The following is a 26,283-nucleotide window of genomic DNA, read 5'->3' as shown; positions in this document are numbered from 1 at the left end:
AATAATTCTTTTCTGGCTTTCTAGTTATTAACAAAGAAAAACATTAGCAAAAATAATTCTTGAAACATTCTCTTTCTTTTGTATGAATATATTTTTCTAAAATAAAATAGATATTTGAAATATTCTTCAAAGTTTATAAGTTTACCATAATAAATGTAAATTTTCCTTGATTCAGATCGTGAGAGCTTTTTTTCAAACTGATATTAAAATTCATTAATTGTTTTTAAGCAAAAAGTAAAAAAAATGCAAAAAGTTGCATAAAAACCCTTAAATACCTGCCAATACTAGAAGAGAATATAGTTATGAACAATTACAATTTGTTTGAACAATTATTTAGATTGAATTTCAATAATTAATTATCTCGCTTTGAGTGAAAAGTCGACAAAAGGTAAAAAATTTCAAAAAAATCGCAACTTTATAGCATTATTCAAAAAGAATATTATTTAAAAAAAAAAAGAAAATTACGTAAACAATTATATTCATTGATTTTTATTATGAAAAATTAATTTTAATAGAAAAGTGAAAATAATTTCAAAAAGTATAAAATGATTCACGAAAATATTGAAACCCAGTGTCGAAAGTTTTAAAGTAAAAGTTTTAATTTTTGCAAGAATGCGAAATCTTAGAAAAAATTGGTAATTCAAAAGAATAAAATTATCTTTCTGGGGTAACAAGGAAAATTTTAACGTTTTTTTTTTTTTTCATTTTGAAACATTAATTATACGAAAAAAATCGAAAAGGTTTACAAAATTATCAAAAAAGAATCTGGAAGAGTTTTACGCAAATTTTTTTCCTTTTGCGAGTTTAAAAAAAGATGTAGAATAATTTTTTCATAAATTTAAAAGATATTTATAAATTTAACAAAAAATTCAAAAATATTTAAAAATTTGAAAAGATAAAAAATTTCAAACTAGTTGAAGGTTTTTATCGATTTTGAACAAACAATCTAGAAGCCTTTTAAGGATTTTGAACGGTTTTCAAATAATAATAAATATTTGCTAAGATTCTTCGGAAAATGTCATGATTTTTTATTTTGACTAATTAGTTAAAAGGAAATATTTAAGAAGATTTTAAGAAATTTCAAAATGTTTCCAAAATTATCGATCAAGAATTTGGAAGATTTTAAAGCAAATTTTCTAAAATAATTTTAAAAACGATTTGAAAGTTTTACAAAATCCTGGGAAGTTAAAAAAATATATTTGTATGTCCAAAAAATGTCAAATATAATTTTAAATTTAAGAATATTTCAAAAACTTTAAAAGAAATGTATATTAAAAAAAAAAAAGATTGACAAACCAGTCAAAAAAGAATCCGAAACTTTCTTGTAATTATCTATGAGAAGATAAGAGAGATAAGAGAATAAAAAATTGTTTAAATAATTATGTTTGTTAAGTCGCATTAATTATTACCTCGCTTTAAGTGAAAAGTTTTCAAAAGTTGAATATTTCAGAAAAAACCTCAACTTTCTTGCAAATTCCAAATTAGAAAAAAAGATAATAAATTGTTTAAACCATTTTTTTTAACTTCAATTAATTATTTACCTTACTATAATTGAAAAATGACAAAGAGTGTAAAATTCTCAGAAAAAACCACAACTTTTTAGCATTATTATAAGAGAATGTAGATATAAATAATAATAAATTGTTTAAACAATTAGGCGTGTTAGATTTAATTGATTATTATTTCACTTCAACTAAAAGTTGAAAATAATTTGATAAGATTTGAAAAGATCGCGACATTTTAACTCTATTTTAAGAAAAAATTGCTATAAACAATAATAAATTTTAACAATTTATTTAAAGATCTAATTATTAACAGGAAGTAATACCTGGTGTATTAGAAACAATTTGCTTTAAAAAAATAACTAAAAAACCATAATCAGCGCCAAAAACTAGCAAAAACTAATTTCTCACTTATGGGTTTTTTTCGGGACCCTACAAAATAGACTTATGGGAGTGATGTTTAAAAAGTTATTTTTTATTTGTATTCTATTACTAGCTTTGAAGAAAAATGTTGAGTTTCAACGCGATTCACTTGATGTTCACGATTCTAAATATATTAGACAAAAAAGTCTTTTTTTCTTATGGGAAATATGTATTTTTCATGGGATTTTCGGAACCTCTTAGTATAATTTTAAAAAATGTTGCGTGGATAACATACAAATTTAGGGGCGATATGCATGAAAAATAAAAAAAAAACTTTGGACCAGTCTATTGAATATTGATATAAAAAATAAATAAAACTTTAGGTTTTATATAATAAGGAATAGACATAGACATAATTTTATTATTATTATTATTATTTATTATTATCAGACTGCATTTCCTTTCACGATTTTCTGAAAATCATATATATTTTTATATTAATGTGACGTCGTTCCGATCGGTGGATCTTGCCACTTGAATTCTTGCTGGTAGGTTACATAAACGACCCAGTAACAAACATTCAAAAAAGTGAAGGACGCCGGAAATACAACTCGAGCAACCCTATCGATGTGGGAAACGCTATTTATGTGTCTCTCGATTCTCTTTCCATGCTTTCGAATCTCAATGGCTGCTTCTCTTTGCCTCCGACGCCTGAAAAGAAAATATTTCATTGTTTCAAAAATAAGAGGCTTCGGTTTATTGTTAATGGCAAATGATAAATTAATTGTTGCTTATGATACAAGGACCCGAAGTGGCACTTTCTCTAGGTGTGAAGTTTCAATGCGTGCCACATCGCGAGGTGTAGTCGAGGCATAACAAGAGTCGAGGCGAGGCGAGACCGAAGCGTAATGGATTCGAGGTGAAGTCGAGGCAAAATAAATACAATATTTTGTCTTGTATTGTCAATTCACACAAAAAAAAGGTCCGCACTGAGGCCGTGTGATTTTATGGTTTCATAACATTCTGTACAAAAATAATTGTTCATGAGTAATTACCGAAATTGATCCGACGTGACGGATATAAGAAAATTCGATGAATGGTAAATAACTTTTCGGTAAAACAACTGTAACTGGTACAAAATAATAACAAATAAGTAGAAAATAAAATAAAGGATAGTGCGATATTTTTTCTACAAAATTCAACACAATTTTGATTTATTCCTAATCAATGTTTTATTATTTTGTAACGGTGAGAATCATGGTACCCGAATATCCTGCGAATTTCTAAATTCAGTGTTTTGATACATTTGCGAATTAAAAATAGTGCATTAATTTTATTCTTACATGGTAAAAATCGTTTGGAATTCTCAAATGTTAAAGATTTTTTTATTTAAAAATATTTTCAAAAGTGAAAATTATGTTAATGTTGAATAAAATAATAAAAAATCTCATATTAATTTTTTAAATAAATTTCCTTCTCTGCAACATAAATTTTTTGAAGTTCATCACTTGATAGATTAATAATAATATAATATCATAATATAATATAATGAATAATTTTGCAAAGGAAAATCGTTTGAAATTGTAAATTTTGACTTAAAAACGTTCTAAAGCTAATAGTTTAATCAATTATTATGAATAGTTTTAAAACTAAACAAGTTTTTTTTATTTTAAACTTGCAAATTGTTAATTTTTAATGTTTAAAAAATCTTCACGGGCATTGAAATTTAGAAATTTTAATATTCAAAGTATTCAAAACTGAAATGAGATTTAAAGAACTTCCAGTGAAATTCTGTTCAATTATAAATTTTTCAATTTAAAGCTTAAAACAATTTTAATTCAATTTTGTATCGATTTAAAGGGTCAAGTAATGAAAAATATTACAAAATTTGTCTATTTTTTAATTAAAAAAGTTTTAACTGACCGAATTTAAAATGACAAATTTTAGACTGACACGATATTTGAATAGGATTTACAATTAAATAAGAGCGTTGGATAACGAATCAAATAATTTCTAACTTCAGCCTCAAAAGTAATTTTCAATAAAAAAAATATAAATTTCAAATATGTATGGATTTTTAAAGAATTATTAACAGTTAAATTTGAGCTTAAACTAAATTATGAGATTTCAGAATAAGGAAATTAGTATTATCAGTTCATTTTTAAAGTCATATAAATTTATGTTTCCTAAGATTCTTGAGAGAATTCAAAAGGATTTTTCAAGATTTTAGATGTCAAAAGAATCTAAAAAGTTTCAGAAATTTTCTTTTCATTTCATAGGATTTTACAAAATATTAGGAAAAATTCGAGCCAGTTTAGAAGATATTTAGGTCTTTTAGGGATTTGGGGGAAATGAACAAATTTAAAAAACTTTCGGAAATCTTTTTAAGTTTTAAAATATTTTATGATTTTGAAAATCTCTTGAAATCTTCTACTAAAATTAATTTTTCAAAACTAAATATTATAACCTACATCTCCTCACTACCTCTTTTACAATTTCCCTTATCCTAATTTTTATTAATTTTATACTTTGTCTTCTCGTATTTCCCCTCACTACCACAACTTCTCATCCCCTCACTTTTCACAATTTATTGTACTTCTCGTCTCATTCTATTTAGCACACCTTCTCTACACCGCCCTCAATTCCCCTGCTTGGCCTACTTCATTTCCCCTACTCCCTCTCATTGAATCAATTTCAATATTTCCCCTCAACTCTCTTCCCCTACACCTCTCCGATCATTTCCCCTATTCCCCCCACCGTAATTTCACTTGATTTTCTTTGCTTGGAAAAAAGAACGACGGACGGACAACCAGCCAAAAAAATTCTCAACAATAATTCAAAAGTAAAATTATTTTTATTATTATACATTAATGTACACCCAGAAATTTTTTTTGAACTAAAAAACTGTTTCCTTAGACATAAATGAAAATTCGTTTGAATTAAACAAATATTTTATTGCTCCAACAAGATTTTCTAGTTGAATTAACCAAATATCTTGATGTCCATATAAGAACCATAGTTGAACCAAAAAAAAATTTGATTGATCCAAATCATTTTCTAAATGTAATACCCAAGCAAAGATTTTCATATGGCTTTCAAATGGTTTTGGACGAAACCGCGAATTTTCAAATTCGTGAATGTTGATTTAGAATTACCCCGTGGTGAGCTTAAATTTAATAATTTCGAAAGAGAATTGTTTGTTTAAATAGCATTTGTAGGACACCTTAAGAAGACTCTAAGGATAGTGCAAACAAAATTTAATACAGTTTCTGAATGTTGACGAAATCACGATGTTCAAAATTCATGAATGTTGATCTATAATTAACCCATTTATTATTTATTTTTATTAAACTTTTACTCGGGTAAACCCGGTGATACATCATAGCCACGGACTAAGTCAAGTGACTGATGAGATTAGAATGTTATAACTTAATTTGAATAATTTAATACGATGGTTGAAACCTCCTGCGATGATGTTGTAGGTATACAATTACGAGCGGCCACGAGTTTTGGAGGTGACAACAGTCACCTCTGGATGCTTTCTTAGAGCTACCATCTGACATATTGGACAAAGCCTGGTTTTTTACCCCATCATTGACGGACTGGGTTGCAGTCAAGTACACGATGGGGGGACCTACAGCTTAAGGTGGGTTCCGAACCACCAAAACCTTGGTAAAGGTACATTGAAAAATTTCCAGAGGTACCGGCTCAGGGATTGAACCCCGGACCTCTGAGGTGAAGTCCAAGTGTCTAACCAACTGAGCCACCGAGGCTCTTAGCCACCGAGGCTCTTAAGCCTTGAGACCGTAACAGTCCCTGACGTTTTCGGTGATCCCGTTTTGTCCCCTTATAAGTCTTAAGGGGAGAGATACCTTTAGAAAGGGTAAAATCAATCAATTTTAATGAATTTTCTTAAGTTGATAAAATAACTAGATCATTTATTAATTTTATCATCTTTTTCTTATATTTTTAAAGTGTCAGAAAACATGTGATTTTTTCTTTTAAAAAATGGCGACCCTGAACAATATTTCTTCAAGCGTCTGCACCGAGGCATAGAAAACTGCTGCAGCTGTCAACATTTTTCCATTTATCTGATATAAAAAAGGTTTTTTGTTCAATTACTTATGTGTTAAAGGGAAGGATAAATCTATAAAATAATAAAAAAGTTGAAAATTAAAATATATGTCGGCTGTTTAATCGAAGGTCCGGATTTTCGATCATTTTTTCAACAGTTTTGACCACAAAAATGATTTAATAACCCGATATCTTTAAACTTTTAGGTATATCCTTCCGATAGTACCATAACGAGAAACCCCTGAAAATTTTAGCCTAATCGGTCAATACCTTTTAAAGTTACAGCACGAGCAGTTTTTGAGAAGACAATTTCGTGATAATCACATTTAAAGATTCGTTACGGTATAACTAGTTTTAGTGACTTGCCGATCAATCGGCAATCCCGGGTCCACGTAATAAACGTAGTAAACGTAGTAATGTAGTAATCAGCCTTCCCAGAATTTATGGGGCAAAAAATATACAAACCTATTGTGTAAGAAACATTGTTCCGACCCAAGCCCTCTGACTACCTGATTAGTGACGGTATGCGGACTCTGACATTTTTGACAATATCTCCATAAATATTAAAAAATTTTCTTTTTCTTTTTTACAGTATATTTTTAACATATTATACATTCAAAATATGAAAGAAAAAAAATCGATTTTTTGGAAATCCTAAAGGTATCTCCCCCCTTAAGCGTGGCCCCAAAGCCCTCTCCATAGGGAGAGGAGCGCAGCCACGCTGTTGGCTGATATTTCAGACTCATCGATGCAGTAACTGCCTGTGAGTGTTACAAGTTTCCCTGCAATCGCAGGACAGTGTCAGAGAATATGAGTAGAAGTTTGATTATCCTTTCCGCTCAGACGACAGAGGGATACCGGAAGTTTCCATGTCCTGTAAACATTTCTGTTAGGACTTTGACTTCATTCCTCCCGAGCTTGAGTAATTTCTTCGCTCGGTGAGAGTTTAGCTTTGAGCCCAAGAGTGTTTTAGCCTGTCTGCAGCCAGATACCAAACCCCACTCATTCTGATGTTCTTCAGTCAGCGAACTGTTAATATCTTGAGTGATAACCTACTGGAAATGCCTTCAACTGACTCAGGTCCAGTAAAATTTTCCTTTGCTGCTAGCTATGCTAGCCTGTCCGATATCTCATTGCCCCTGATGCCACAGTGTCCAGAGATCCAGAGCAGAGTGACTCGGTTTTCTCTCGTTAACTTATTCAGTGCCTCGAAGCACTCCCATACTAGTAGCGACTTGGTCGTTGTTTCATTCAGGGCCATTATAGCAGCCCTGCTGTCTGAACAGATGCGAATGTTTCTTTTATTGCCATACTCCGTTGCCCAATAGGCGCACTTGAGCATAGCCATAATCTCAGATTGCAGAGCTGTGGTGTAGGTCCCTATCGCAATTGTGAAGCTCATTCCGTTCCTTCTAAGCTATACACCTGCTCCAGCGTTCTCCTTGTTCCTGGAGCCTTTTTCGGCCTCCTAGTTATGTCGATTGGTATCCGCATTACTGTCGAGATACTGATATCGTTTACTACATTTAATCTTCAGGCCGCCTTCGTAGTCACGGCCTTTATGGTGAGATGGAGAGGCTCCGAACCTATTAGTGTCCCCGGAGCCATCGTGGGTGTCGACTTAGAGGGACCAGTGATGCCTCTAAGAATCAGTCCCCTGATCCTTTCCAATCGAGACTTCACAGTAGAGAGTTCGACCCTGCTCCACCAGACCACCACCGCATAGGTTAGCCTGGGTCGCAGGATTGCTGTGTAGATCCACATAAGTGTCTCCGGTTCCAAGCCCCAGATTTTCCCTATGGCTCTCCTACAGAGCCAAAGAGTCGCTACTAGCTTTTTGCGCTTGTTTTCCAGTGCTCGTTCATTGACAGTTTCTTATCCAAAGTGACTCCTAGACTCCTAGACCATTGAATAGATGAAGCAGTTCATTCACTACCAGGCACCACAGCAAGGGCGATAAAACACCTCCCTGCGGACATCCCGAGTCAGCGGTTCCACATGAAGTGGTATCACCCTTAGTCATGGTTAGGATCCTATTTGCCAAAATATGGCAGGTCCATTCCACGACTGCAGGAGACACGCCGTATGCGATCATCGCCGCCCTGATCACCTTTCCAGAGATCTATTTAAAGGCTCCTTCGATGTCGAACCAGGAGACTTGTAAGGACTGAAGAACTTCAGGGCCCACCTGGCCCTGGCTGAGGTAACAATATCGTTGGCTAGCCGCTGTTTCGGGCCCAGTTAGGCCGCAGGCAGATTTGATTGTGTCGGAGGTGTTCTCCCTTCTTCTCCTACCTTTGTGAAGCCTGGAAAATGTGCCTTGATCAAGTGAGTCAAGGTGTCCCCGTCACACTGTGAGTATCACCCACCGGGCAATTTTAGAGGTCCGAGAATAGCATCCATATTTCGAGAAAGCAGCTTATCCAGTATAGTCGCCTCTGCTCCTTTCTCGATATCAGTGCAAAAGTTGGTTCAGCTTTCATGCTTTGTCTTACGTATTGCACTTCTATATTCATTCCTCATTGTTGTAAATTAAGTCTATAGTTCCTTCGTTTTGCCAGAACTGGCACGTCTGCACCTCTCTCTGGATTTCCTGTGAAGCTCTTCGAGTCTCACATTCCACCACTGTGTCTCTCCAGCCTTTCGGACTTTTAAAGGTCTACAATTACTTTCATAAGTAGATTTGATAGCTTCCGTGAAAATCTCGGCCGCCATCTCCAGGGTATCTACGTCTCTAATTGACCTGGGCACCCCTGAGAGTGCACTTCTTAATTTTGTTGAAAACTGACCCCAGTCCGTTCTTCTTGGATTTCTGACCCATTTAGGGCCGATGGGTACTGCAGATTCCAACACGAACTCTATCAGTGAGTGATCTGAGAGCGTGAATTCATCTGAGACTCTCCACTTCTTGATGTTATCTGTAAAACTACCGGTACAGAGAGCGATGTCAAGGACTTCCTCCGTGACCGAATTACGAAACGTCGGGGTGTTCCCTGTATTTCGAATATATAAATCAGTGATGATTAGGTATTCCTGTTGTTGAGTTGATGTCCGTGTTGCCCCACAAAATATGGTGGGAGTTAGCATCGCACCCCAGCAGAAGAGGAAGACCCCTTAACTTGCAGTATTCCACCAGTGTACGTACCTCCACTGTTCGTATCGCTGTCAAATGGAAAGTAAGCCGATTCCATGACTAGCCTTCCTGTTCCTCTAAGATCCGTGACTTTTAAATGACAGTTGCAAGATATTTTCAGAAAACTCTTAAAATGATACAAGAAATTATGTACATTTTCTGATTTTTGACGAAGCCGCGATCTTTCAAATTCGCAAATGTTGATCTACACATACCTCATCATGAGAGTAAATTTAATAACCTTGAAAGAGAATTTTTCGTTTAAATGACAGTTGCAGAATATCTTCAGAATACTTTAAAAGGTTGTACACAAAAATGAAGTACATTTTCTGATTTCTGACGAAACGCCGATCTTTCAAATTCGTGAATGTTGATTTAGCATTACCAAATAGTGAGTGTAAATATGGATGAAACTTTGATTTTTAATAACTTCGAGAGAATGTTTTGTTTAAATGACAGTTGCAGGATCTCTTCAGAACACTCTCAAAATGACACTAAAAATTAAATACATTTTCTGATAAATAATAATAATTAATAATAATGAACAAACTAAAAACAGCGACTCAGGCAGTGTCGTAACCAAACAGGTTTTTAAATGAACAATTTTTAAAGAAATTGATTTTTGGCATAAAGCATAATTACAGAAAATTAGAAACCAGGTTCGTATTTCTTATTTTTGAAAGTACAGAAATATTTACCTAAATGCATCATCCCCTGCAAGGCAATGAAGAAACTGCCGCCATTTGGGCATACGGAACTCCGTTTGTGTTTGTCTTTCCATTGTCGAGGGTTTACTACTCACTGAAACTGGCGTAGAACGTTTTGATCCTTGTAATCCAGATGGATCCTATACCAAAAATCAAATTATTTAATTTTTCTTCACAAGCATTAATTGTCAAAAAAAAAAAAAACAAATTTTCAATAATATATTTTATTTTCCAACCAAGAAAATTAATTTTAAACCAAATGATTATTCTTCATCCAACAAGATTAATTTTATACCGAAAGGGAATATTTTCTATAAAATACATAGATTTTTAGCCAAATATTTTGTCTTCTAATTAAAAAGTCAGTTTTCCATCAAAATGGGAATAGTTCAGTTTTCATTTTAAAACAATAATTTTCAACAACATTAATTTTTAATTAAAAAGGTTGATTTTCAACCATAATAATATCTTCAATAAAAATACATGAATTATTTACGAAAAGTAAAATAGTTGACAAGTTTACTAAAAATGGTTTTTATTTAAACTGAAAAAAGTTGAATAAAAAAAATTATTAACCGATTTAATTTTAAGTTTACATTTAAAAAATTTGAATTTAACAAAAAAGGAAAAGGGTTTCCAACAAAATAGTAAAATTTTGAACGGAATAGTTGAATTTTTAACGAAAATGAATTTTTAATAAAGAAGATTAATTTTATATCCAGAAACGAGTTCCAACGAAATAGTTTCATTCTTAACCAAAGAGATCAGTTTTTGTCTAGACAATTAATTTTTAACCTAAAAAATTATGAATTTTCAACAAAATAGTTAAATCTTCTCCCAAATAAATGAATGTTCAACCTAGTAGTTAAATTTTCAACCAATTTAACTTTTTATTTCAGTTAAGAATTAAAAGCAGTTGAATTCAACAACAAAAAACGAATTTTTAGCAAAACAGTTACATTTTTAACCAAATCGTTGAATTTTCAATGAAGCAGATAAATTTTCAACCATGGAAGATTAATTTTTAATCTAATAGTTCAATTTTCAACAACAAAAAATTAATTTTAAGTCAAACAGTTGCGTATAAAATTTAAATAAATACAATTTTCCATCGAAAGAGACAAGTTTTCAACGAAATAAATGCATTTTTAAACATACATTTGAATTTTCATCTCCAAAAGACGACTTTTTTGTTCAAAAAGGCGAATGCTAACCAAAATTTAAATTGTGGACCAAAGTAGATGACTTTTCAAAAGAATAATTAAATTTGCAACTAAACAGTCGAATATTTAATCAAAAATAATTCACTTTCAACCAAAAATTTATAAAATTTTGTATTGGTTCCTATTAATTTAGTTTCTTGAATGTACGGAAAAAAAGAGATATTTTTTTCAAAAGGGCAATAGCAGAAAGAGTGTGTAGACTATACTTTAATTTAAAATTAGTCGATTATAAACAGTTGAAAAAAATAAAACTTGGAGTGTAGATTCACGAAATTAGAAATTGTTCAATTTTAGAGGTTATTAAATCCAAATATCTTAAGTATAAAGCTTAAATAAAAAAATATTAAATTTTTAATGTACCTGATTGAAATGGTATAATCTTTTTTAGTTTTCAGTATAAATCTTATAAGTTGAATTGTTATTAAAATTTAAACGAAGCAGAGCGAACTTCTGAGAAAAACAAACAAAAAGATTAGTCGCATTTAAATTAATGACGAAGAAAGTCGAAATACTTTATGATTTTAAATGTATTAAAAAATCCCTCTGATAAGACATGTACAAATTGGATTCTCCTTCTATCTAAAATCAAAATCTGAAACTTTATTTGCACACGAGATCTTTATCGTAAGATAAAGATCAAAGTCGTTAAAAGTTCCATTGTGTCTTTAATTTTTAAAGTTAAAGTAAAAACTCACATTTAAATTGAGAATTTAATTGAAAATTTTCTAGTTTTCTCGCATGAGATACTTATTTTAAGACATCGTTCAAAGTCGTTATGAAAAAAATTTAATTTGAAATAAAACACATAGAGCTGTAACCACGCACAACATCTTTATCGCAAGATAAAAATTTAAAGTCGTTACGAGTTCCATGGAGGTTCTAATTTTTTAAAGTGAAAGTTAAAACTCCTGTTTAAATTGGAAATTTGATCAAATACATTTTAATTTTTTCGCATAATGAGGTATTTATCATTAGACAAAGTTCAAGGTCGTTAAGATGGAAATAAAACACATAGAGATATAATCATGCGCAAGGACTTTATCGTAAAATAGAATTGAAAGTCGTTACGATTTCCATCCTGGCTCTAATTTTTAAAGTTAAAATTGAAAGTCCAATGAAAATTAAAAATTTAATCAAAGATACTTTTATTTTCTCGCACAACGAGGTATTTATTATAAAATTAAGTTCAAAGTCGTTACGATGAAAATTTAATTTGCAATAAAAACATAGACATGCAACCATGCAGAAGGATTTTATCGCAAGATAAATTCCAAAGTCGTTACGAGTTCCAGTGAAGCTCCAATTTTTTAAGTTCAAGTAAAAAATCCCATTTAAATTGATAATGGAATTATATGTGAAATGTCAGTTATATGTAAAATTGTAAATAAATGAAAAAAAGCATAAAAATATGCCCCAGCGGGCCTATTGAACGCATCGTTTACTGCCTGGTCACGCAATTCTGTAAACGTTCCATTCAAAAAGTCCGCTAGGGACTGCATCACTATTTTGATTTAAAATCACCAACCCCATTAAAAATCGAGTGGTCCCTGAATTCCGCGGGATGCTCTCAGCCTATTTTTTCCTCGTCGGTAGTTATCTAGTACTTTCAAGTAGCGGTCAGCAAAACTACAAATTTAATGGACCGCGACTAATGAACAGCAGAGTAAATCGGGCTTAACTTTGGACGAGGCAGGGATTTTGTTTAGTGAAACACTTACACACGTACGTCAAGAAATAATACCTATAGATGCTTACGTTGTAAATCGTACAGAGTAGCGAATTTCGTCTTCTGGAGGCATTGCTTTCTGGGTGGACGGCTTGGGGGCTGCAGGCTGAGATTGTACAAAATGTATCGCAAACCCCGTTGGTTGCCTTCTCCCACTCCTCCCACTCTTCTTCATCCAGCGGGATTTCGCCACTACCAACCTATTCGCAAAGTTAATTAATTTTCCTCTGCTCGAGGATCTGGCACCTATTAAGGAAATCAGCAATCGGACCATATATGTTTTGGATTTCTGGGTAATGGGTAATCTAAGGGAAATAGAGAAATGGAAAAACGAAAGTTATCCCGTACACACGAAAAAAAAATGTCTTGAAGTGCCGAAGCGAATCTAGAATAGATTTGATTAAAAGAATCTGTTAGCTTTGATTAGATAAGGGGCCATCCATAAACTAAGTTACTAATAACAAGCTATTTTTGAACTCTTATACCCCCTGACTGACGACCCGAGTTATGTCTAGCCCCACCCTTTGCCCAAAAGTCTCTCAGAACGGGGAAAATAGGGAGATTTTTTTTACGAAAATAGGGGAATAATAGAAGAATACATTTTTTGAAATAGAATTAATGTAAATACTATATGGAATTTACACTGAAACTTGGAATTAGAAACCTCAGATTTAGAATATTCCTTGAATTGATATACGTTGGGATTCCCTGGACTTAGGATCGAGGCCACTGCAAGCCACGCTAGAAACCGTTCTTCATTCCAGGTTTCAGTGTATATAAAACACTTTTCATTTCTATGATCAAAAGAGATGAATTTTTCACCAAGAAAGACCAATTTTCATCTAAAATATTAATTTTCGACCAAAAAATATAAGATGCATTTTCAAGGAAATGGTTAAATTTTAAACAGAAAAGACAAAACTTTAACCAAAATTGTTAAATTTTTGAGTGGAAGAGTTTTTAACAAAATAATTGAATCCTCTTTCAAATAGATGAATTTTCAACAGACAAGATTAATTTGTTACCCAGAAAAATGAATTTCCGACAAAAGAATTGAATTTACAACCCAAAAAAATATATTGTGAAGAAAAAAGTTAATTTTCAACAAATTAATTAAACCCTCCACAAAATAATTAAAATTTTCACCAAGTAGTTGAATCTTGAACCAAAAATGGAATCGTCAAAATTTCAATTTAAAAAGTTTAGTTTTAAACAAAAAAACAATTTTTGATCATTTAAATTAAACAAACAAAAATCGTTACAAAATAGTTGCATTCTTAATTTAAGAATGCAAAAGTGGAATCGTCGCATTTTCAGTTTACAAAATTAATATTTAATAGCAAAAAAATGAATTTAAAACAAATTTAGCCAAAAGAGTATAATTTTCAACAAAATCAGAAATTTTCCACAAAAAAGTTAAATTGTCAATCGAAAACGTTTACAAACTAGTTCAGCTTTTAAACCAAGCAGTTTAATTTTGAACCAAAAGGATTAATTTTCTACCAAAGACAAATTTTCAGCATAATATTAAATTTTAACCCAAAAAATGAATGTTTAACCAATAAGATCATTTTTCTAAAAATCGAATAGTTTAATTGTTGACCAAATTATTGAATTATGGAGACAAAAAGACGAAATTTTCACAAAATAGTTCAATTTTCTTACAAAAAAATATGAATTTCCAATTAAAAAGGATGAATCTTCAACATATGAAAATTAATTGTTTTTTAAGTATTTTAACTTCAAACCATAAGTAGTTGATTTTTCCACCAAAAAATAGAATTCTGAACCAAATATTCAATAATTGATATTTTTAAAAAATGTAGTAAAAAAACAGTTTCATTAATTTAAAAAACACGAACTTTCAACAGAATAGTTCAATCATCGCCCAAAAAAGATTAATTAACAACCAAACAGTTGCATTTTCGAATGAAAAGTTACATTTTTCAACCAAAGACGTTAACAAAGAAGTTCAACTTAAAAACCAAGCAATTGAATTTTTAGCCAAAAAATATTAATGTTTAACCAAAAACATTAATTTTCGACAAAAAGACGAATTTTCAGCAAAACAGTTAAATTTTCAACCAAAATATAATTTTTTAACGAATAAGACTTATTTTCTAAAAATGGAATATTTAAATTTTTTACCAAATTTATCAATTTTCAAGCCAAAATGACAAACGTTTTACAAAATTGTTCGATTTTTATCCCAAAATTATCAATTCTCAACCAAGCATGTAAGAAAAATGAAAAAATAGCCTAATTCAACCAACAAAGACGAATTTTCAACTAAATAATTGAATCCTCAACCAAAAAAGATTAATTAACTACCAAATAGTTGTGTTTTTAACCAAAAAGGATAAATTTTTAACGAAGAAGATTACCTTACTATAAAAAGGACGAATTTTCAATAAAATAATTAAATTTTCAACAAAAAGATAATTTAATAACCAAGAAGTTTTTTTAAAAATGGGATAATTAAAAAATCATCAGGAAACGTACTATATACACCTAAATCTAAATATAAGAACTTTTTCGGGCATGACTTGCGGTGGCCTTCGGGATAAATCCAGGAAACGCGTTGAAGATACTGACCGCTTTGTCGCTACGCTACTGTTGGTCACGCATGACTGAGCCACACCTCTCTTTTAGTTGCGTGGCCCCCGCATCCTCATATGCTGAGGACTGATATTCTAAGAACTACTGAAATGGGAGTTACTCAAATGAGAGTTACTTAAATGGGATTCCCAGTTTACTTGTCATGTGTATCGACTATATGTTATCCCTGGAATACGCAAAATTGTCGAATACTTTCAAAGATATTCACTGTGGCTGATCCAGGGATCTGTCTAAATTCCTTTATTCCTTTCTAGCTATATACGTTGAGCTGTTTCAAAGAATGACGTAGCACAACGACTCAAAATTTCTGTTGTGGAGAACCCGACTTCCTTTGGATACCCTCTCCAGTGCTCCCAATTCGGCTCCCTAACCGTACTGCGCATGCGTTGAACCAGCAACAACATCAGATATTAATCGCGCGCTTATTTGAAATGATTAAATATGCAAATATTTTTTTAAATTCTCATGTGGGAAAGAAAATATTCCTTCCTTTGAATTTAAAAGCAATAATTCATTTATGAAAAGTAAACTCAAGTAATTTATTAACCTTTCACTTTAAAGGAGTATTTTGTGATCTGCATAATTAATTTCATTAATTCTATAATAATGATTCATTATAAGAAATTGATTTACATAATCAATAATTTCAAAAAAGTGCGTCATTTATAGCCAATGAGATTGCCGATGTAACGCATGCGCAGTACAGTTAGGGAGCCAAATTCGGAGCACTGACCACTCAGTCTACGTCCAACTAACGCCTAGGAGTACCCCGGTGGCCCTGTATGTCCCAAACAAATATCCTTATAGTTGCAAATTTTGATATCCTGTAGATGCCATGAGGACATATGAATACGATTTATAATTAAGTTCTTTAAGTTACCTTTGTAAAGTAATGCACTCCCGCAAATTCCAAAAGTGTAGCGATGCAGTAGAAAAAGCAAGCAAGCAAAAACCAATCGAGGGCTGTCGCATATTTAACTTTCGGAAGATCTGTTCTGGCGTCAAGACTTATTGTTGAAAGTGTGAGAACCGTTGTGATTCCTGTATTCAATTTACATAAATTTCCTTCATTATCGATCATTCATCTTAAGCCCAAAGTCGAGCGGACTTAATTGAATAACTAATTTGGAGAAGCAGTGGAATAAGCTTCAAAGTTTCAAAACTGGTTCATAAGAATATTAATAGGAATATTTTTATTGGTTTCATTTTAACTAATATTCTATTTACCTAGCCCAACTCGATCGCTTGTCGCTTCTCTATGAATCCAGAAGGACACCCAACTTAGAACGACGATTAAAACACAAGGAACGTAAACCTAGAATCAAAGATGAAATTGGATATATATTGATACATGATGACTAAAATAGAAGTTTAATCTTTTTTTTTTTGTATTTATACCTGAATAAGGAAGTAGCCAGTATGCCTTTGAAGATTAAAGGACACTTGAAGGACTGAAAATTCTCCCTCTCGACGTACGAATGTCAGGTTTCGATAGGGTGAGCCCATCAAATCAAATTGAGATAATACCATACCGGGAAGAAAATTGACGGATGAGCCTTCTTGCCACTCGTAGACCAACTCGCTGGATGTGTATGCGTCTGGAATAATTGAAAAAGTAGTTATTATAAACCAAATCGTAACAAAATAAACAAAAGACGGTAAAAGGTCATCAACAAATTACGCTACCAATTTCGAGCTATCACTCTCCCAATTCCCTCCTTGACGCCGTATTTTTATCTGGCATTTCACCTCCCCTTCCCCTCATAAACAAATGAAATTAGCCTAAAATTCTTTTAAATTAAATTGATACAAATACCACATTGAAGCAAAAAAAAAAAATTTCAACAAAATTAATGAACTTTTGATCAAATAGTTAAATTTTGAAGCCAATAAATAATTATTTTAAAGAGATTTGAATTGTTAACAAAAATGTTGAAATTTTAGACAAGAAGGATGAATTTGTTTTAGTTAAAAAAATATTTTAAAAAAGAAAACAATTTTCAAGGAGTTGAATTAACAGAAAAATGAAGATTTTTTACTTGAATACTGAACCAAAAAGATGAATTTTGAAAAAGTTAGATTTTCAGTCAGAGGTTAAAGCTAAAAGAATTTAATTTTTAAGAGAGTATTTCAGCTATTACGGAAGTAGTTAAATTTTCAATCATTAATCATTTTTCTCAATTTGCAACAAAATTGTTGGATTTAGATTCCAGAAGACAAATTATCTACGAAACAGTTGAATTTTCTTTCCTAAAATATGTTTTTTTAACAAAAAAGTTAATTTTATTACAAATAGTTATATTTTTATAAAAAAAGTTTCATTTTTGATAAAATAGTTGAACTTTTAACGAAAAATGTAAATTTTTGACAGAGTTCATTTTCAACGAAATAATTTATATTTATACCATACTGTTTAAACATGAAACCGAAAAGATGAATTTGTGGTATGTGTTAATAATGCTGAATTTTTTATATGTTACGTGTCTCGTCATTCTGAACAAATGTCTCAATGTGTACAAAGCCAAAAACTGAAAGAGTTTCAAGGTAAAGCCCGCCGAAGTCAGTATAATGGGGGTATCGGCTCTTCAAGTTCACTCCGTCATTATGTTACGCGTCTCGGCGTCCTAAAAAATGTCTTAATGGTCGCAAAGCCCAAAACTCAAAGGGTCCCAAGATAAGGCCCCCCCCCCCCAAGTCACTATAATGGGGGTATCGGCTCTTCAAGTTCACTTGGTCATTGTCCTTACTCGGAAGAGTGGTTTCGGTTATTTGACCACATTTTTGATATGTTACTTGTCTCGGCGTCCTGAAAAAATACATCAATGGGCACAAAGCCCAAAACTCAAAGGGTTCCAAGATAAGGCCCGCCGAAGTCAGTGTGATGGGGGAATCGGATCTACTCGTAAACTAGGTCATTGACTCTTATTGGAAACGTACTCCATATATAAAGTAAATGAAAGAATTAAAAAAGAATGGCCGTTGCCGCTTGCATTGGCATTAACCAGAGATTAACACGCGGAGGTTGCAAGGTCGGACTTAAACTCCTTTGTCATCGTCAGTCTGTCTGTCGTTATAGTTATAAAGTTCTTCAATATTATGTCTCGCAAGTGCTCTTCAAGTGTCCTAAAAAGGACTGTTGAAAAAAATAATACAGGTATCAGCAATCAACAATCAAAAAGTCAACAACTATCAATGATGATAATGGCGCAGACGTAGAATTGTCTGAATAATAACATAACTATCTCTAAACTAAACGGAAATACAAAAAAATATAAAATTTGATTTAACAAATAAAAAAAGTGAGAACTTGGAAATCGAAAACAAGAAAAAAAGGGGTCCTTTTCAACCAAGTAGTTAAAATTCCAAATATATAAGATCGATTTTTAAATAAAAGATATCCATTACCAACAAAATAGTTTAATTTTCAACCTAAGAGGTGAATTTTTGACTAAAATTATGAATCTTGACCGAAGTTAATAAATTTTCAACAAAAGATATCAACATTCAACCCAAAAGATGATCCTTAACCAAAAATATTAATTTTTTATAAATGGAAAAATTAAATTTTCTGCCAAAAATATTAATTTTCCAACAGGAACAAAACTATTAAACTTTCTACCCAAAAATATGTTGTTTTTTTACAAAAAAGTTAATTTTCTAAGACATAGTTATATTGTCATACAAAAAGTTTCACTTGTAATAAAGTAGTTGCATTTTCAACCAAAAATATGAATTTTCAACAAAGAAAAAAATCACTTTCAACCACATAATTTATATTTCGACCAAATTCTTAAATTTTCAAGTTGAAAAGATGAACTTCCTGCAAAAAAGAAAGAATTTTCAATAAAATCAATTTTCAACTGAATAGCTGAATTTTTAACTAAATATCTGAAGTTTCAACTAGATGAGATTAATTTTGAACCAAGAAGATTAATTTTCTATGTAGTTTGTAGTGGATCTATCCCTCCCCATCCGTTCACTAATTGGTAACGTAGTTTATGGAAGACATTCATCAAGTACTAAATCGTAACAAAACATCAAATCATGACTATAAAAATAATCAATATAAAGTCAACTGTCCTAATAAAACACCAAATTGCAGTACATAACAGTGATATACATAAAACATAACACGCTTGTTCAATTGTGATACTTCCATTGTATCGAAGTACATAAAAAATTTCAAATTACTGGATAGTAAAGCAAGTTATTCATATTTTATGCAACGCGCATGAAAGCACAAGAATTGAAGCCAGCTGTTGCGCAAGATGTAGATATACAGAGGGATATGGAATTCAATGCTTGAAGTTCTATTCCTAAGAGTTCAATTTAATCAAGGAATGTAGTCTGAGTAATATTATATTTGAAATATAAGAAGGAAATTGAAAAAATGAAGAAAAAAACAAACATTAAATCAACGTTGATATAAAACAATTGATTTGTCTTTATCTCTAGATGAAAGAAAAGAGCGTAAAATGAAATGAACAAACAGTTTTTTGTCTGTGTTTCAAACATATCAACTTGCCGAAATGAAAAGGTGATATATCGGAGCAGAATCGAGTAGAAAGGTTCCCTATTTCAGATGGCGTTAGTGTTCCGAATACTATTTATATGGGATTTTTTTGCTTTCATACTTCAGCACCTGGTGTAGCACCTTTTACTTGGTCCTACTGAGATAGCACCCTCTCATCTGGACACATTGATATATAATCTGGATGGGAGGAACGTAGAAGTTTGCATACATAAGGAATCATCCAGAATGAGATGGAATGCCTTCAAAATCGGCATGTTGGAGGATGGGAAGGATCGATATGAAACTTGCTAAATAAACTTTTCTACGCCTTCCGTAATATAGCGCAATTTCCAGAATCCTAAGTGCCACTAAAATATCTATGTAACCAGGACGATGAGAAAATTGTAAAGAAGGAGAGCCCAGAAAATTGGCGTTATAAGATGAAGGGCAAGTGTTGATTTAAACTTTGTTAAGTTGTATCTCTTGGGATTGAATTAGGATTTCATCACTAAGGAAGAGTCAAACGCTATAATAAATATTTTAACAATAGGACAAAACACTTTTCTACTTTACAGTCGCTATTCGAACTTCAGTGCTATATAGTAAAAAAGAGTGCAATTGAAGGGAGTACGTACAGCTTCCTAGGATCAATGGGCAGAACTGTCGATCCATTGGGAAGTTTCTTAACTCCATCGGACATTTCGCCTTTATTGTCAGTCTGCATTGCGAGACGTTCCTCTTGAAAAGTGGATTACATATTGCCGGTACGACGTAACACAAAACAGGCGAGATATATAAATATATCTTTTTCATACTTTAATTTTGACTGGGATTACGAAAGTGGGAAAAGAGTTTGGTTACCATAAAAAACAATATGAGATTACTGATATATTAGTTTCGTAAATAAATATAACATGTACCTAAAAAGAAGTCGAAAAACGAACCTCATCGAATAAAGAATGTCACCATCCTGAGAAATTCTAAGCAGCTTATTGGGCACTGTGATGGTGTGAACGTAGCTTTGCTTCCCATTGTAAAAGTAAGTGTCCGGTCTCCAAATCCTTTCCAGCATCTTGATGCTAAGACTTAAAGATTTGATCGGTCCAAGGAAGCTCAGGCGAGAGTCTCTCCAGTATTGTCGAAAGTAACAGTCCATAGAATAATCCTTTAGACACAAAAGATTATTGAAAATAACCTAAACTCTTTTACCACACTTCGAAAACAAAAAAACTAAAAGGAGCTAACCATATCGAGTTCCGATATTGGACCCATGCTTCTTATAAGAATATTTGTCCTCACGACTGTGGGGACTCCTGGAAAGAGGAAAAGGGACTTAAAAACATCGACTAAGGCAATAATACTTCAATTGGTAATAATATGTCCTGACGTATGTATATATATTTTATTGCAAAACCACAGGCCACTAATTGACTGAAGTGTGCGTTTAAATGCTTGTGAAATGTTAGCAATAAAAAAAGTTTCGAGCTAATTGGGAACGCAGTTTCGCAATAAAATACGATCCTTGGCTTGAAATAAAACACATGAAAACGTTTCAAAATTGATTGTGTTCTAGAGTGTAACTTCACATGGCAACATAAATTTCATATATAATAAATTTCATAAACACACGGAAGAAAATAGAGATTTGAGATCTAGCATTTAATATTCGCGTAATATACTGGAAAAATAGTCGTGTCAAAAAAGTAAAAAACTACAGATGAGAATAAACTTCGACGAGAACAAATAAGCGTAACAAAAGATCGTTGATATGTGGTCACCTGGTCCATCAAAAAATGTTTGAACAGCATTTCAAAACGAAATCAGATTTGAAAGCGGCCAATAGCTTTCTTCGTTTGGCAATCTGCCAATTTGACCGTTCTTGTTACATTCGTATTGAGATATTCATTGTTCGGTGAAGAAAGGCGTCGCCAAACAAAAAAAGTTGTAGAAAAATTTAGGATGGATACATATTTTTTTAATGAATAATGCATCTATTAGTCTTAATGAAGCAATGAATAAATTTTCATGGTATTATCATGCAATTGCACGGAATCAATTATAGGCCGGCATCTTTTGGATTTCGAGCTTTTTATTTTTTCCGATTTATCGAAAAAGCCATCAGCGTGAACTGAAGCGATGGGACGCGATCTTTATCAGACGATGAATGCACAAACAATTTCATCAAGTAATTTACCGGATGGATGAAACCAATATAATGGTAGCTTATATGTCTGGAGCATGCTGGAATTAATCAAAATTAGCAATTTACGTATTGTAAGTATGGTTGCTTCTCACACAGTTATGAATTAGGTTGCTTAATCGTCAATAATTAATCATATGATAATGAAAAGTATCAAATCATAAGCACAAGTTCTAAAATCTTAATTAGGTTGGCAAACACAAAAACACACTTTCTTTTGCTGAAAACGACTTAATAATTTTAAATCCTTGAACATAAATACAGATTGTACGAAATATTTGTACCTTTCCCGTGAGTGGGCAGTTGGCTGTTTTCATAGTTCTTTAAGAGGTTTTCTAGAACCATGGTAATATTTCTCGAAACGATGTCATTCATAATACCTCTCACGTCTCTTGTCGACGTTGACATCCCCGTATTTGTCGTTGCGTTGAGAAGAGGATCTCGATTGCCGCATATACATAACGGTAGTAGGACAGCGAACCTGTCAATAAAACCGTCACCACACGATTTTATAGAAACGTATTGATATAATGAATTATTGAATGCATTTAGCGTAATTGATGAATGTAGTCTAAATTAAAATATTTGCTTCACTGATTTATATAAAATACGCTTAGAAATCAGTTATTCAAACATTTCTGTTTTACGTTTCAAGGCATCGTAGCGTTTAATTAGGGGAGCAACGGCTAATGTGGTGCGCCGGGAAATGGAACGTGGTGGCTTATACAAAAATGTGCGTATTTTGCATGAGTTTTTTTCAGATAATTGTTTGATTTTTAAGGTGGAAAAATTCGTTTTGGGTGTTTCTAATCTATTATGTCATTTACGAAAATATCGTTGAAAATAAAAGGTATTTGGTTCCAAATGTATTAAAACGTTAATAATATTGATCTTTTGATTCTTTTTAAAGATACACACAGATCAAAAATAGGTAATGTTAATTATCATCCACAAATAAAACTTTCATCTTTATATCTTCAGTCTCTAATTATACAGGACACATAATCTCTACATTTTTATGTAAATTCTCTCAGACAATTATTTTCAATTTGCAATAATAAATGAATATGAAAGCGCGCCGTATTAGCCAACTTTAATAAAGTTAAATGCTACTCGCATACGTAAAGGACAAATAAGATGTCGATCTACGTGTTCCATACAACATATAACTTTATTACAATTTACATTATATTTGAATTATAATTCCGAGTTTCATCTTATTCGCGCCAAATTATGCGCTGCTTCCCTACGCGTAATGAATTCCACTAGCATGTTAACAGTTTCTGATTCCGGTAGGAAGACTTAATTACCTTCAATTCGAAATTAGAAGGTTGCATAACAGGGGTAGTATTTCGAAGTTATGTGAGTTATGTACTCTGCCCTGGGGTACTTTACTGTTCGAAATACCTCATCATCGACAATCCTGAACTTTCAAGCAGGGAAAGAATACAAGCATGCTCTGAATGTCGAGCTCTGACTTTTGAAAAAATAGTTTGCCAAGTGAGAACAAAAGTTCTTTACCCAAAAAAAAACTTAATATTAAAAATAAATACATTATGAAAGTACGTGAAATAATTGTAATATGCTTTATAATCTGTAGCAATTTTGCATAAAACTGAAGGGAAAATAGTCTGCGGAAAAATAAAGGACAAGTGAAAGTCAGGATGGTTCTCTATAGAAAGACGCTTGATGAAAAGAACTCCAGACTCTGCAAATTCACTTTATAAAGTATGTGCAATACATTGAAATGCATTTCTTATAGGTTAAAGATAAAAATATTAATTTGCGGGATTAAGTTTTTAATTCTTATTTCCAATATAGTTTCGTATTGGATAAGGCTAAGGAGGGCAAAAGCTGAGCAAGAGAGAGAAAAGGAGATGAAGATTGCTCTCATCATATGCTGATGCAGCATGCTTGTCTGCTTGCTCAAAGCTCCTCACGTCACAGCTTTCGAGTGAACATTGCGCCTCGTTATATCATATTTCCCGATTATATTATGTACCTCTATCTATAGTATGTACATTTACTCCTTAAATTTTCTTCGCTATTACTTTCCTGGTAAGTAGAACAAGAAAATTATCACCATCAGTAAAATTGATGATCTTCTCTTTCTATATGTGCTCGTTCTTTTCGAATTTTTATCTCCTGGATGCTTCTTCCTAAAGTTAAAAGCAATTTTCTGTCTATTTTCGGATTTAGTTTAGAAAATAGAGACACTCCAAAGGTGAATTTAATTCAAAAGAATCAGGACAACATTGGCAACGCTATCGGGAGTTATTTGCTCCTTGCTCGAAAACCATAGAAATGGGTGTAAAAGGAAGAAAAGAGAGGTGTGAACAAGGTTTCGTGCTTTATATTCGCAGATCGTAAATACAACTATACGAGGAACGTGTTCGCCAAAGACAATGCTTTCGCCTCGGGTCACTCGGATTACAAAAAGCACGTGTAGGATCCCCTGAATGTTTTCTAGTAGACGAAAATTCAAACAAACAATAATCTAGATCTGTTGCCTTTGTATTACTAATGGGAAGCGAACCTTTTCTCCTGTACCAACAATGCGCTTTTTTATTGCTGGATCCAGGAATATATTTTTTAGGCTACCGGAAGTTTGTCTCTTCGAGAGTACTGATGAAAAAAGTTTAATTTAAATCTCGACTAGAACTATCATTGGCCTTTATTCAATACAGAAAGCCACACGGTTCAATATTAGATTCGAACATCATGTCCTCTCGGAATGAATTTTGAGCATGTGTGCTTACATGGTAAACAAGAGAAAACTTGGGTTTGAAATTAAACAAATTAGAGGGTGGAAAACCTATTTTAGAATCCTCTTCTTTCATCTGGGTTCCTCTATCCGAAATTATTTTTGGTTTTAATAATAACTTGTCTTTAAAGGAGATGTTGTCTCATTTAGGTTTAATAAAAATTATTCTAGTCTATTTGTTGGTACTGATGTATTGAATATATACTTTAAGAAATTTGTTGCATAAAAATTCAATTATAAGGAAATTGTACAGTTTATTTAAATTTTTGGAAGGAAGGATTTGCGCCTTTTCGCGTAATTATTTCAGGATGAATTAAAAAATCTTCTTTTCTCAACGCAACAGAATTATTTGCTAAAAGAACGCACTATTACATATGTCAAAGACGAGGTCACAGATAAACTAATAAATTGTGTCGATACATTTACCACATTTTTTCTAGCGAGATTTCCGAAGCAAAAAGAACATTTCATCATGAGTACCTATAGAATTTTTTATACCAATGAAGATATTTAAAAGGTAGAAATTTCGTGAAAGTATCATGCTGGTTTCATTTAAAATTAGGAAACCCTTTCTATTTCTTCTTTTATTATTATAAATTATGGTAACAAATAACATTTAGTTAAATTCTGGACTTTCCCGCTATAAGATAACAGAATTTTTTTTTTCAATCCTACAACTTAAATAAGAGGCAATTTCTTAAAAAATACACTTTCAAACATGAGTGAACCCTTAAATGTGTAAATTTGATTGGAAAAACTTACGTTGGTAGATGAGCAAGTTGCATTTCGTAATTTTTAACGCAATTTTGAAAAACTTTGCCCGCCGAAGGCGGGAAAATCGCGGTCCGAGAAGACGACGGAAGTTGGTAACGCGCGACCTGACAGTTACACGTTTGTCACGATTCGTCGGGAACGGATCATTGCGAGAACCGCGTGTTTCACCCCCACCCTTATTCGTCTTTCGCGATGTTCCAACCCCCTTTGGTTAACTCCGCGCGCAAGCTCTGAAATTTCTATCAACTCCCCACACCGGCATTCATTTTAATGAGCGAAATTTTACTAAAAGTCAGGAAATTCGGTAATTATAATAATTATAATATTTAAACAATGTTTTTTCCTTAATATTCGGGCTTTAAAGCACATGTAAGAAAGAATTTTTACATTGACATAATTAAAAAGTGATAAATAATAAGGAAATAATTTCTTTCGGAAATAGTAATAAGTATCTGGAAAGTTATGAAAATTAACTTTTTTTGCAATAGCAGTGAGTCACATTTGAGGCCATTTTTTAAACAATTTTCAAATTTTAAATCTTCTTAAAACTTATAAATCTTATAACTCTATTATTTCAAAACATTAGTTGTGAGTTTTTAAGATGTCAAAATATCTCCAAACGGAATCTGGAAGATTTTAAACTAATACTGTTAATATTGCAGGATTTGAGAAAATGGTAGGAAAA

The 26,283-nt window shown here is 32.2% G+C and overlaps 1 protein-coding gene across 1 annotated transcript; it reads right to left on the bottom strand.

The window, feature by feature from the left end:
- Positions 1-2,362: 2,362 nt before the first annotated feature.
- On the bottom strand, positions 2,363-25,692 carry LOC117172951 (gamma-aminobutyric acid receptor alpha-like). The gene is made up of 11 exons (XM_033361258.1): positions 25,587-25,692; positions 22,345-22,541; positions 21,106-21,173; positions 20,805-21,025; positions 20,496-20,578; positions 16,746-16,945; positions 16,575-16,662; positions 16,228-16,388; positions 12,758-12,928; positions 9,771-9,919; positions 2,363-2,576 (listed from the first exon to the last, which is right to left on the bottom strand). The coding sequence occupies exons 1-11, from the start codon at positions 25,607-25,609 to the stop codon at positions 2,363-2,365; spliced, it is 1,575 nt and encodes a 524-aa protein (XP_033217149.1). The 5' UTR covers positions 25,610-25,692.
- Between the last annotated feature and the right edge of the window lie 591 nt (positions 25,693-26,283).

The sequence above is a fragment of the Belonocnema kinseyi genome, chromosome 5 (genome assembly GCF_010883055.1).
Source record: "Belonocnema kinseyi isolate 2016_QV_RU_SX_M_011 chromosome 5, B_treatae_v1, whole genome shotgun sequence".
In the NCBI taxonomy this organism is placed as follows: Eukaryota; Metazoa; Arthropoda; class Insecta; order Hymenoptera; family Cynipidae; genus Belonocnema; species Belonocnema kinseyi.
This window is presented reverse-complemented; position numbering and strand designations above follow the sequence as displayed.

What these genes read in the sequence shown, in the direction of transcription:
- LOC117172951 (XM_033361258.1), bottom strand. Translation starts at nt 25,609, where the DNA reads ATGCAACTTGCTCATCTACCAAC. An exon ending in ACTGCCCACTCACGGGAAAG is followed by an intron (nt 21,174 to 22,344) that starts GTACAAATATTT and finishes TCCTCTTTCCAG; the next exon opens with GAGTCCCCACAGTCGTGAGG. An exon ending in TACTCTGTACGATTTACAAC is followed by an intron (nt 9,920 to 12,757) that starts GTAAGCATCTAT and finishes TTTTTGGTATAG; the next exon opens with GATCCATCTGGATTACAAGG.